The 12,367-nt window shown below is 51.1% G+C and overlaps 1 protein-coding gene and 1 long non-coding RNA gene across 5 annotated transcripts; one reads left to right on the forward strand and one right to left on the reverse strand.

Annotated features, from left to right (window-relative positions):
• Positions 1-5: 5 nt before the first annotated feature.
• LOC120620225 (uncharacterized) lies at positions 6-3,092 on the forward strand. The gene is made up of 3 exons (XR_005657780.1): positions 6-172; positions 1,204-1,257; positions 1,450-3,092. It is a non-coding gene; the product is annotated as an uncharacterized LOC120620225 (long non-coding RNA).
• A 242-nt stretch (positions 3,093-3,334) lies between these two features.
• Positions 3,335-9,705, reverse strand: PTX4 (pentraxin 4). Of its 4 annotated transcripts, none has more exons than XM_039884885.1 (4): positions 9,610-9,705; positions 8,295-9,148; positions 6,956-7,589; positions 3,335-5,158 (listed from the first exon to the last, which is right to left on the reverse strand). In XM_039884885.1, the coding sequence occupies exons 2-4, from the start codon at positions 8,433-8,435 to the stop codon at positions 4,518-4,520; spliced, it is 1,416 nt and encodes a 471-aa protein (XP_039740819.1). In that variant the 5' UTR covers positions 8,436-9,148; positions 9,610-9,705; the 3' UTR covers positions 3,335-4,517. The 4 variants fall into 4 exon arrangements, with proteins under 4 accessions (XP_039740819.1, XP_039740818.1, XP_039740817.1 ...); XM_039884884.1 differs by having other exon boundaries at positions 8,295-8,642; positions 9,058-9,705; XM_039884883.1 differs by lacking the exon at positions 9,610-9,705 and having other exon boundaries at positions 6,956-8,378.
• Positions 9,706-12,367: the final 2,662 nt, after the last annotated feature.

Below are 12,367 nucleotides of genomic sequence, written 5' to 3' on the forward strand. Positions count from 1 at the left end.
GCGTGACCCAGTGGCATCCACGTGACCTAGGCCGCGGGCCACAGGGAGGAAACCAAGCCCGCGCGGAGCTTTCTGGGAATTGTGGTGCGGGCGCTGGGCCCGGTGTGGGGGCAGGCTTGGCCTCTGCAGCATCTGAGGTGTGGAAGAGAGGCTCACCCCAAGTCTGGTGGAGGTAGGAACCCGCTCGAGGGGCTCCAGTCTGTCAACATAGCCCAAGTCTGTTGTAATCAATCACGGCATAGCGAATGGAAAAAGAACCCGGAGTCCACACGGATAAAAAGTGAAGGAGGGTGGAGGCGGGAGATGAGGGGCTCTCTTCTTTGCAATAGATTGCCACCAACTAATAAACGTGGAAGGAAAGATGGAATTAGAAACATCACCATTTTGCACAAACCGTAGTGATAACTGATTCAAGCCAGAATCATTAATGCGAGCTAAAACCATTGGGTTCAGGTTTGCTGGAAAATAGCATGTACGCAGTCTCACAGTGTCTTCCTGCAAATTACAGTGAGGAAGGGGGAAAATCTGTTGCGGGAAACCTGCTGTAAGAAATCTGGCAGACTTCACCTGAACCAAGGACAAGCTTATTATCACGATGATAGGCTGGCATCGGCACAAGCCTCCAGATGTGCTGCACTGGGCAGGACACAACAATGCTCCTGTAGTACTCCTGCAGAAAATCCTTCTCTGAGTCCCGTCACGGGGGGGCGGGGGGAGGGGCGGGATGGCAGGGGAATCAGATAAACCTAAATTGAGGGAACAACTGCTAACAACGAGTCAGCTCTGTTTCATAATGTCAGTGTCGTGAAAAACAAATGCCAAGAAACTGCCTTTGATGAAAGGAGATGAAAGGAGATTAAAGAGACAATGCAACTAAAGGCTCTTCTGTTACTCTGGCATTATTGGGACATTGGAGAAGATTGGCTATGCACTATGCATTAGGTAGTAGTAGTAGTATAGCATTGTGTGATCATTTTAGGAGTCGTATCAGAAAAGGTCCTTGTTCTCAGGAGATACATACTGAAATATGTAAGAGAATGCTCTTGTCATATGATGTCTGCAACTCAGTCTCAAATGATTCACAATGTAATCATAACCATAACATGTAGTTACCTACAGGAAAAAATGCGATGAAATGTTAACACTTGATGAATTTAGGATATTTATGACATGCAATGTTTTTGTCTTGCAACTTTTTTTTAGGTTTGAAACTTAAAAAGATTTTGAAAGTTCTTTAGAGACTCTGAGGCTGAGAAGGTAAGGGAGTCCCTCTCGCCACATAATTCAAAATAAAATTAAAACTAAAACTAAAATAAAAGGAAGGAAGTCCAACAGGGTTGTGAATTTCCCCCATGATTATTGGGCAACACTTTTCAGGAAATACTAAAAACTACTTTCTTATAAAAAACATGTTTCTTCATCAGTGTGACCTATCTTTGCTCTTTCTAGTGATGGTGACAAGACTGTGATGACCCCCAATTGGTGGACAAGGGCATTGGAGGCTAGGACGAGAAGCTGTCTCACACAAGGCCCTGAGGAGCAGGCAGGGTCAGACCTGGTTGGTTTGACTGAATTGAGTGAATGAGCAGGGTTTGCGTGAAGGTGCCCAGGCGGGCAGGAGAGCTGAGCAGAGCACTAGGGGAATGAGAACGGTCTATACGATGACGGGATTGTGCGGAGAGCATGGACCATTTCTGTGGCTAAGCAGGGTAGGGCTGATCCCAAAGGTCATCCCTGTCAGACAAGGAGCCCGAACTTGTCCTTTAGCTGGACAAGGGAATTTGTCCTTTTGCTGGACAAGTGAACTTGTGCTTTTGCTGGACAAGTAGACTTTTTAGAGGACAAATAGGCTAGGGTAGGTGTTGTGGGGAAAGGGAGAACCCAGCCTAGGCTCCGTGTCAGGACCTGCTCCTACAGCAAAAGGAGGGCTCTGGGTCGTTTTGTCCTCTTTCTACAGAAACCCAATGGATCAGGTCAAAGGTGGAATTTGATGAAATTAGGGGTGGATGTGGCTCATGCTTCAAAATGCATGTGTATTTTGTCACTGAGCCCACAGGGATGGTGGATATTTTAAGATGCACATTCAGATTCCTCTGCTCCAAAACCTGGACTGGCTTTTCTTGTCCTGCCAGACAGAGCTCAGACCCCTCAGCTGGACAGGCTGGCCCTTGCCAAACTACCAGCCACCTGAGCTCCCACCAACTTGTCTTACTCCCACTCCAAGTCCTTGACCTGGCTGCTCTGTGATCCTGGAGGGCCCCCTCCCAGCAAAGTGTCCCAAATGTGGCAACCCACAGTGATGCCTCCTTCCACCAAACTTCTGTGGCTTTAGTGTCTTCAGACACACAGCAGAATGCTGCTGTGCTCAGTGACACATCCTGAGTCCCCCAGGGCATTATAAGCACCCAAAAGCAGGGAAGGGATGGGAAATAACATTCTGTATGATCTTCTTTATACATGTTGTAGCATGTGTCAATGCTTCATTACTTCCCCACGAAGGAATGAAGCATTGACACATGCTACAACATGAATGAACTTGGAGAAAGTTTGCTGAGTGAAAGAAGCTAGGGACATTGCTGTCCCTAGAGAAATATTTACTAATCAAATTGCCAGTCTTCCCAAAGGAAAGTCGTTATCCCTCCCACCTCAGTGGCAAACTGGTATGGAGCAAGAGCTCCAGAAAAGGCAAGAGGAAATGGACAAAGCCTGGGATGTGCAAGAGGAAGCAGAAGCCAGTTATCCAGAAAGGCTTCACGTGGCCGCCCAGGGGGTTTCCAGTACTAGAACGCCTCTTCTGACCTTGACTCATGGAAGATTGCATTGGGGAGATGTTAGGCTGAGTCTTCCAGCTGAAGTCCTAGAATTGCTGGGGCCACAGACAGCTCTGCAGGGATAGGAATGCTACTGAGGGACCCAAGGGACCAATTTAGGGCACCTCCCCCAGGGGGTGGTACGTTTGGGTCTTCTTGATGAATCACCAATATTATAGGGTTAATTTACATCACACTGAAACTTAAAGTAAACCTATGCCTGTACTAATTGTCAAGGCATGTTTTATTACATGACAATTCAAAATTCTAAAAAAAAAAAAAGGTTGTCCAAAAGACAGACTATATCAAGTGTTGGCAAGAGTATGGAGAAATGGGAACCTTTATATATTGTTGGTGGGACTATAAAATGATGCAGCCACTTTGGAAACCAGTTTGGCAGTTCCTTTGAAAATTTAGACATGAATTTACCATACAATCCAGCAATTCTACTCCTAGGTATCCAGTTATGATAAATAAAAACATATGTCTACACAAAGACCCATATGAGAACGTATATAGTAGCTTTATTCACAATAGTCTCAAACTGAAAACAACCCAAATATCCATCAACTGCTGAATGGATAAACAAAATGTGACCCATTACAATGAATAGTATTCAGCCACACGAAGGAATGAAGCATTGACACATGCTACAACATGAATGAACTTGGAGAAAGTTTGCTGAGTGAAAGAAGCTAGATGCAAAAGGACAACTCCTATATGATTCCATTTATATGAAAGGTCCAGAACAGGAAAATCCAGAGATAGAAAGCAGATCAGTGGTAGCGAGACTGGGGCTCGGGGCTCGGGTAGGGATAGAGAGACTGCTAATTGGCATGATTTTTTTGTGTGTATGTGTGGAGGGTGCAATGGAAATGTTCTAAAACTGGATTGTGGTGATGGTTGCACAATTCAGTAAATTTACCAAAAATCTTTGAACTTTATACTTGAACTGGGTGAATTTTACAGTATGAAAAATTATACTCCAATACAATTGCTTTAAAAGCATTGCCTTTCCATCGTTAATGTTTATTTCTGAATAGGTTGTGCTCTTTGTGGGTTCCTGTTCCTGGCAGCTCTGGCGGCCTCACCAGCCATCGCAGGACTTTGAGGGAACCCCTTGGGCTCCTGGTGAATGGGGGCTATAGTGTTGGGGGCCAAGAAATGGATTCTCCAGCCCTTTTCATGAGATGTTGGAACAAGGATCGCCCAAAGGGAAACTTCCATAAGCCACCTTGAGAGAGGGCGATGACTGTTCACATGCCACCCACGCAGTTTCCAGGAAAACAGCAGTTCTCTAGGAAGTAGCCCATAATGGCCACAAGAGGAGGCCCTGTGAGAATCTAGTGCTCCCATCTTACCAGGTCAGATCTTGTTGAAATGATGTCATATTACAGAGTGGGTGACTGTAAGGATGCTGTGGTGAGGGAAGGAATGCAATTCTCAGGGACCCCGACTCCCACCTCTGCCCATTGCCCTCTCTCTCTACAAGTTTCCTTGACACCCCCTCCCCCCATGGAATGCCCACATTCTATGTTAGACAGCCGGTGTGCCTGGCCCAGGTTGGAGTCAGCATCCTGCCCTTTGCTTCCCAGTCCGGGTGGGGGCTCTCTGTGGAGTGTGTTGAGGTTGGGGTGGCCGGGCACGGCTGGAGACTTGTTCCCCTGCCAGCCTAGAGCATGACCATAGCTCCCAGGTGATGAGGTCTCAAGGACACAGCTCTAGGCAGGTGCAGTTCACCCTCTGCACAAATCCACCTACTGACGTGGCATTGGCCAGTGTCAGGATGGCGCCCGGAGGGAGCTCCTTCCCAGTGGCAAGGTGTGAGACTTCCCTGGGGACCAGCGCACGGTCCCATATGGCCAGACCTGCTATGCTCCCCACGAAGGCCTCAGAGCTGTCAAACCCACCCCCCATGCTGTCTTGCTCCTGGCCCAGCACCAGGGACCCACCAGAAGAGATCTCATAGCCCTCCCTGAAGTGGGAGCCAGTGGCCACTAGCCTGCGGTCCACGTGGAGCCAGTACCTGCCCAGGATGGATGTCCAGATGACACACATGTGGTGCCACTGGCCGTCCAGTAGCAGCTGCAGGGGTAGCTCCCTGAAGGCCGGGTCTCCGATCACAAAGTGGATGGAGCCTGGGGACAGGGAGTCCCGGCCGTGCAACACCAGCTTGTTGTCATTCTCCTCGGTGGCATAGGAGAGGAGGGTGCCCAGGCGGCCCAAGGCTGTGCGGACCCAGCTGCAGACAGACAGGGCCCGAAGGCCCAAGGGGAAGCTGGGACTGAGGAAGACCACATTCTCGGTGGAGGCATTCGGGAAGACGAGTGCAAGGCCCACGCTGCAGACTAGAAACACAGGGGAGACAGTCAGCCTCTGCACCACAAAGCCACCCAGAAATACCGAGAAGCTTCGAGAAATATACAGAAACACCCATGCTCCAAGGACTGCCCTTTGCCCCAGGCAAGTGGGCCTGAGACCTCAGAAGCTGATCTTCATCAATCACTAACTGTGAGGTTTGTGTCTCATTATCTTCACACACAAGCCCCATCTGGTAGGCAGGAAGACTGAGAACCAGGGCAGTCATATGCATTGCTAAGGAGCAGGTCTGAGCTGACACTCTACCACCAGCGTAGCCTCTGTGTGTTTACTGTGGCAGCTGTAACAAATCTGCACAAACTCAGTGGCTCAACACAACACAGATTTAGTATCTACAGTTCTGGGGGTCAGAAGTACGACAGGTCTCACTGAGCTAGCTAGAATCATGGTGTTGGCAGGGCTGGTTTCTTCTGGAAGCTTCAGTGATAAGCTCCTTCCTACCCTTTCCAGCTTCTAGAGATGCCTGCATCTGTGGCTTGCAGCCCTTCCTCCATCTTCAAAGTATATCCCTCTGACCTCTGCTTCTTCGTCACATCTCTGATCCTGACACTCCTGCCTTGCTCTTACAAGGACCCCTGTGATGACACTGGACCATAATCCAGGATCATCTCCCACTTCGAAATCACAACCTCAAAGTCTTTTTTGTCACATGAAGTGACACATCCACAGAGTCCCAGGATCAGGACCTGGACATCTTTGGGAGCCATCGCCCTGCTGACCAGATGTCCTGCCAGGTCTGCCTGACAGAAGGGTCTGTGGGGCAGGCGTGGGCCTGCGGCTGCTGCATCTGGTCCAAGGTTCTGATCAGCAGGCTGGGGGCAGAGCCTGAAAATATACTTCCCTAGCCTATCGACCCATTGGGTTCAAGGATGCAGGGCATTCTGTGGCCGGCCCCAAGCTTCTCTTTCTACCTTGGGGGCTCTTGTCATAGGGAAGCAGTCCTAAACTGGAGGTAACTGTGCTTTTAGGGTACATCTAGCAATGTCTGAACACAGTTTTAGTTGTCAGAGCTTTTGGGAGCAACCCTATAGCTATTCATTTCTTGGGAGTCCTGGTGGTTTACTTAGGGTCAACTAACTGGTCTTGTCTTATTGGTGAGGCCACCAGAGACCCTGGGAGGAAAGGGAACACTGCTTAAAATTAAGGGGCCCAGGGGGCTGCTAAACCAGACAGAGGGATCAACCTATCAAAAATGAAAGTTAAAGATGAACTGGAATCTAGTGGAGACTGGGGATGCTGCTAAACATCCTAAAGTGCCTGGGTCGGCTCCCACAACGAAGGACCGCCTGGCCCCAAATGTCAGTAATGCTGCAGTGGAGAACACCTCACCTGGGATATCAGAGCCAGCTTTACAAAGCCCTGGGAACCTCCGTGGGTGGGCACAAACCCCACAGAGGTGTTGGCTGAGCGGGGTTACCGCAGAGAGGGCTCATGCTGGTGAGGGCATCAGTGGGATCCCGCCAGTCCTGATGAGGTCAGTCTCTGACTTGGAGTGGGCATATACAGACCGCTGGGCAGCACCCTGTCATATGTGCACATTCACTCCTAATACCCAGGCAGGGGGGTGGCCTGACCTGCCAGGGACCTGAAGACTGTCTTTCACCTGGATGGCCCCTTTCTTTTGGGTGCCGTATGAAGAGTGTGAAGCCAGTATCCTCTCCACATAGCCCCAAGCAGACAGCTTTTGGGAGGGGACTGGAGACCTAAGGAGGAGTGAGAGGGAGAAATAGAGGCAGATGGGCGAAGGACAGTTCCACAGTACTTACTCTCTCCCGGTGTCTCAGGAGGCTGTGCCCTCTGACTGCCTAGGTCTGGGGGCTCCTGTGATCCCTGGAGACGGCCAGCGAAGTCCTGGGGTGGGTCCCTGGGCTCAGGCAAAGCTCTGAGCACCTGCCTGGCCCCGTGCAGCTTTGGGGAGCTTGGGCTTGGTGGCCCAGGCTGGGCAGGAGGCCAGACCGGGTCTTCGGTACCCAGGCCAGCCACCTGCAGCCACCCCTTGAGACTAGCCAGTCTGGCACCCTGGCTCTGCACAACATGCATCAGGTGAGCCAGTGTGTCCTGCAGGGCCCGCACGTCCAGGACCAGGCTGGACAGGGCTTCCCTCTGTGCCTCCTGCTCCTTCCTCTCCTGGGTGTGCTGCTGGCTCCTCTCACTCAGGGCGGTGCTCAAGGCCAGCAGCCTAGAGTCCACCTTCCGGCTCCTGCGCTGCGTCTTCTTCATCCAGGTCTTGAGGTGGCCCAGGTCACCCTGCACAGCAGCCTGTGACTGGTTGACCACCAGAGCCACGGCCTGGCTCTCTTGGGCCAGGCTCTGGAACCGGGCATCAATGTTGAAGGACAGGTTGTAGTTGCTGGCGATGGCCTGCAGGTGTGTTAAGGTCACCTCCCGGAAACTCTGAAACTGCGGAGGACACACAGTAACCATGGGGGCCAGGGCAGGGAAGGGCAAGGAACAAGCCTTCCCTGCTGTACTTCTGTGGTGCCTACTGAGAGCCAGTGGATCACCTCGACCAGCCCCTTCACAGATGAGCTCAGAGAGGCAGGGCACGAACCCAAGGTCACTCAGCAGCACTGTGCAGGGTGAGGCCTCCTGCTCTTCACCCTTGACCCTCAGGCTCCTCCCTGTGAGTGGATGGATGCCCGAGCTATGTGAGCTATTCGTGGGGGTCAAAGTGGGGAGTACTTGACACAGGACTGACACATGCAGGGTGCTCGGGGACTGGCTATCAACCCACATGGGAGCATCTGCTTCAGGGTGGACATGAGACCTTACCCCCATGCCCAGTGTCGCTGTCCCATCTGTCTGCCATGGCCCCAGCATGCCTTCAGTCACATCCCTGGGGGCTTCCCGCCCCCTCCCAGCCTCTGACTGCCACCCAACCTTCATGTGTCAGAATCTTCATTGTCTTCAGAACAAGGCCCAGGAAACCTTTTTTGCTGGTTTCCAACTATAGGTGAAATTAATGTTGGCTGATAAAAAGAACTACAAACTCCACATCTGTGGTCACAGAGTGCCGATACTATTCCATTTCTGTAACATCCATCCTTCCTCTTTTGTCAATTAAAAAAAAAAAAATCAACCGCTCCACAGAGTAGGTATACTTACCTGCTCCTCCAGTCGGCGGAGCCTCTCGAAAAACGGTTTTCTTTGCCCTGCAGGGCCAGCTTCCTGGGACAAAGCGCCATGCAGATATATAGGCACAAAAATAAGGAAGAAAGACAGGGTCTTCCTGCCCAGGCAGCCCATTCTGAGATGGACGAGGAGTGGTGTCACCGCCGACTATGGGAGGATGATTTGTGCTCCTGCCTCAGCCCATGCTCCCTCTAGCTCTAAGTGGAAAGGTTTTCCTTCTTTGACTCTGGCTGAGGGTCAGGTATTTCCTGCCACCGAGTGAAAGGCATTTGCCTTTCAGCCCACGGGCTCTGGAGAATTGGGGGTTCCTAAGGAGACAAGCTTAAAACAGATACAGTTTCTTTAGAAAATAATTCTACAGGGTGGAAGCCTTGGTCTGGCTGGCTCAGAGGCAGAAGGGGGTGATTGCTTTAGCAGGGGCACATGGACTCATGTTCCCACAAAAGGAAGTTGGAGCAGGACAGGGAACCTGGCTGAGGCCAGGAAGTCCTTGGAGCCAACTCTGCAGTGGGGCCCAGTATCCCATCATGCACAGTGCGTCCTGTGATGCCATCTCTCTCTTAGGTTAGGCAAAAGACGTGAGATTGGGAGCCACTTTAATTTATTTTGGGGAATAGATTGTGTAGTGGGCTGAATTGTGACTCCAAATAAGGTAGGTCCAAGTCCTAATCTCAATACCCGCGAATGGGGTCTTATTTGGAAAAAGGTCTTTGCAGATGTACAAGCCCTTTCTTACCTGTCCCCCTGTATACTGTCTCCTGCTTAATATGAAAACTCAGCCAAGGATGATTAGACACTCGGAAGCTTCTAACAGGAACAACGAAAATCTGCCCAAACAGAAAAGGAACCTAGGAAACAATGCTGAGAGCCAAGAAAAAGCTCAAAAAAGTTCTAATCAATACCCTCAGAAAGACAAAAAAAGTTTTATGTCCACAAGGCAAGAAATGGATGCTACAAAAAATGGAATAATCAGAAAGGAAGAAGTTGCTCTTGGAAATAAAAACTGACCCACCCCACCCCCCAAATAAAAAATAACAGAAAAGCTGAAAGTCAAAATTAAAGCAAGTGGCCAGAAAGTAGGGGAGAAAGACAAAGAAATGGAAAAAGAGAGAAAACATTACATTTAAGATCAATCCAACAAAATGAAACTGTAAAGAGTGACACTAAAGAAAACGATGGAAAAAATTGTTAGGAAGATTACCCAGGAAGGTGTCACAGACAAGGGCATCTGTCATTTTTAAGACCACATGTCAGAGAGCACTGAATCAAGGAAAGGCAACTAACTGACCCCAAGGCTCCTCTCATCAAGTGTCGGAACACAGCAGACAAGGAGGAGATCCGAACCATGTCCAGAGAGAAAGCCTGGTCGCATGGGAAGGATTGAGACTTTCCCCAGAGAACTGTTGGCTATCTCAGTAACAGTGCTGGCTGCCAAAGACAGAGGAGCAAACCTTAACATTTCCAAGTGAAAATGATTTTCATTTAAAATTGTGCATCTAGCTCAAATGTAAATTGACCTGGAGCAAAGAATAAAGGCATTTTCCAGATATACCAAGGTTTAAGAAACTTACTTTCTGTGTACTGTTTTGTGAGGTTACTGGATAATAGGAAAATAGGGGAATAAAGGATGATTGCAGTAGCTCTAATCCAGAAGTGGACTGGGAGGAATTCTCAGAGAGCCCCAGGAAGGCATCATCCTCGACTCCTTGCTCTCTGTCACACCCCACATCAACTCTAACTTCACAGAAACATCCCAGGTCAGGCAGTCGGTTTTCACCACCTGGACCACATCAGTCTTTGCACCAATTGGCCCAGCGGGACTCCTTGCATCTGGGGCTACCCCCTACTGCCCATTCTCCTAACTGCACCCAGGTGGACGGTTTAAAATGGGACTGCCCTCGGTCACTCATCTTTTGACCCCGCCTAATTTTTCTTATCCATATTTGCCATCTGGCATATTGCGCATGTACTTCATTTGTCCCCCTGATCTGTGAGGAGGGAATTTATCTGCTTCATTCTCTGCCCTGAAGAGTGCTTGCTGCATGCAGCAGTCATTTAATTAATGTATGTTGAAAGAATAAATGTTTCCCAGATTTCCCCACAAGGATCGTCTAGGCTGAAATAGCACCTCTTTGCAAGGTCTTCCCAGATCGCTCCTCGACGCTGCCTATAGGACGGGAGGTTCCTATGTGCGCTGCGCATTGTAACAGCCACTAGCCACAGGTAGCTACAATCCCTTAAAAAATGGCTGGTGCGACCAAGGAAATGACCTGTTCCTTTTATTTGATTCCAGCTTTCTTTCCATAGCCACCTGCGGTTGGTTGTCACGTGCCGAACGTGCAGGTATTTCAGAACCCTGACTCATTTACACTGCTTTATTCCTGAATCCCTGAAACCATCCCCGTTGATGCGGTGCGCTTCCCTGTAGGGGTTGTAGCTCGGAGAGAGCAGGGTCTTGCCTCAGGGATGGGGAGCGAGGCCTGGCACCTGGTCGGCGCTCAGCAGGTATTGTGGAGGCGCGCACGCGTGGCACTCGGGAGAGAACTGGGACTCTGGAGTGCAGGGAGAGATGGTGACCACTCCGGGAAAGATGGACACGTTGGCAGACGGAAGGCTGGCCCCTCAGAGACTGAAGAACCGAGCTCGGAGCCACGTGGAGGAACGCAACCCAGACCACAAGCGGGACTACGCGCTGAAGGTCCCCTCCCTATCCAGCGCAGGCGCGGATGAGGCCGCCCGCCCCGCGCCTCTTCCGGCTTCCCGGTTTAGCCGCAGATTCGTCACGATCGGCCAGCGGGGACCAGCCCAACAGGCTCAAAGAAATTAGCCGCAGCTCTCTCCGGGCCCGCAGATTTTGTGATCTCGGGCCACGCGCGCTGAGAACCGAGCGTGGAACTGGGCCTCGCGGCCGTAGCGAATCGACGGTGGGTCGGCAGCGGCGGGGCGGGGCCTGAGCGCGCCGCAGCCACGCCTGGGACCGAGCGGTCGCGCACCGCCCTGCGACCTCTGCCCTCCACCGATACCCCTCCTCCAGTCCCCGAGATCCGCCCCAGTCCCACGAGGCCCCCCTTCCTGCCACACCACGAGGTGGGATCTGGGCGCTCGCTGCAGAGGGAGCGTGGGACGGGCCAGTCGCTGGTCTCGGCGCACTGCGTGCGGGAGCTCGGGTAGACCCGGCTGGTCTGGGATCCCCCAGGCTCGTGAAGACACTCTAAGGTCCCTAATACAGCCTTATCAAGTGGCTGGGTGCACTGGTGACAGATGCCTACTCAATGATAGTTAGGTCTGCAGGGGCTTCTGACCTGTGAATACTGCCCACAGATAGTTGTAATTTCTGGGAAGGAAGCGAGTTTGTCTAGGTGAACCGCAGATGGGTACATCAGGGAGTAGGAAGAGCATTGATGGGTGCCTCTAGACCAGGGTCTTCCTGCCTGGGCCTCTGCACTGTGGCACTTGGTTTGTATAGTCCTTTCTTGAAGGCGGGGGCGGGAGGCGGTGTTGTGTGTGGCTGTTCCGTGCATTATGGGATGTTTACAGCATCCTAGGTCCTTATTGCTCCTAGTTGTGACAACTGAAGATGTCTACTGGCACATGTCCTTGGGAGATTGCCTTGCTGTGGAAGGTGTCATGGAGGGCCTCAGGCCCTGAAACAGACTTCTAGTGGAAACAGTGACAGATGCTTGAGGGGGAGGATACTGCTGGGTGACAGCAGGGGTGGGAAGGAATGGGATTTCCAGGAAGCTTAATAGAAGACCAGAGGTTTCTGAGAGTATATGAAAAAGGCTTTCTTATCTGAGACTGGGTCCTGTGTGGATGCCCATGGCCCCTTGCATTTCTCATGTCCTTTCCTATGAACAGGATGGATCCAGTGCTTTCTTCTGTCCGGCTCACCGTCCAGGAAGCTGTTCACACTCTTTCATCTTCTGAAGATGGTGACCACATCTTCTCTACCCTGAGTTCCCTAAAGCGGTATCTCAGTAAAACGGAGAACCCAGCCCTTCCCCGGGAGCAGGAGGAGTTTGCCAGAGTCCACTTTTCTGCCTTTC

The sequence above is a fragment of the Pteropus medius genome, unplaced genomic scaffold (assembly GCF_902729225.1).
Source record: "Pteropus medius unplaced genomic scaffold, Ma_sr-lr_union100, whole genome shotgun sequence".
Lineage (NCBI taxonomy): Eukaryota > Metazoa > Chordata > Mammalia > Chiroptera > Pteropodidae > Pteropus > Pteropus medius.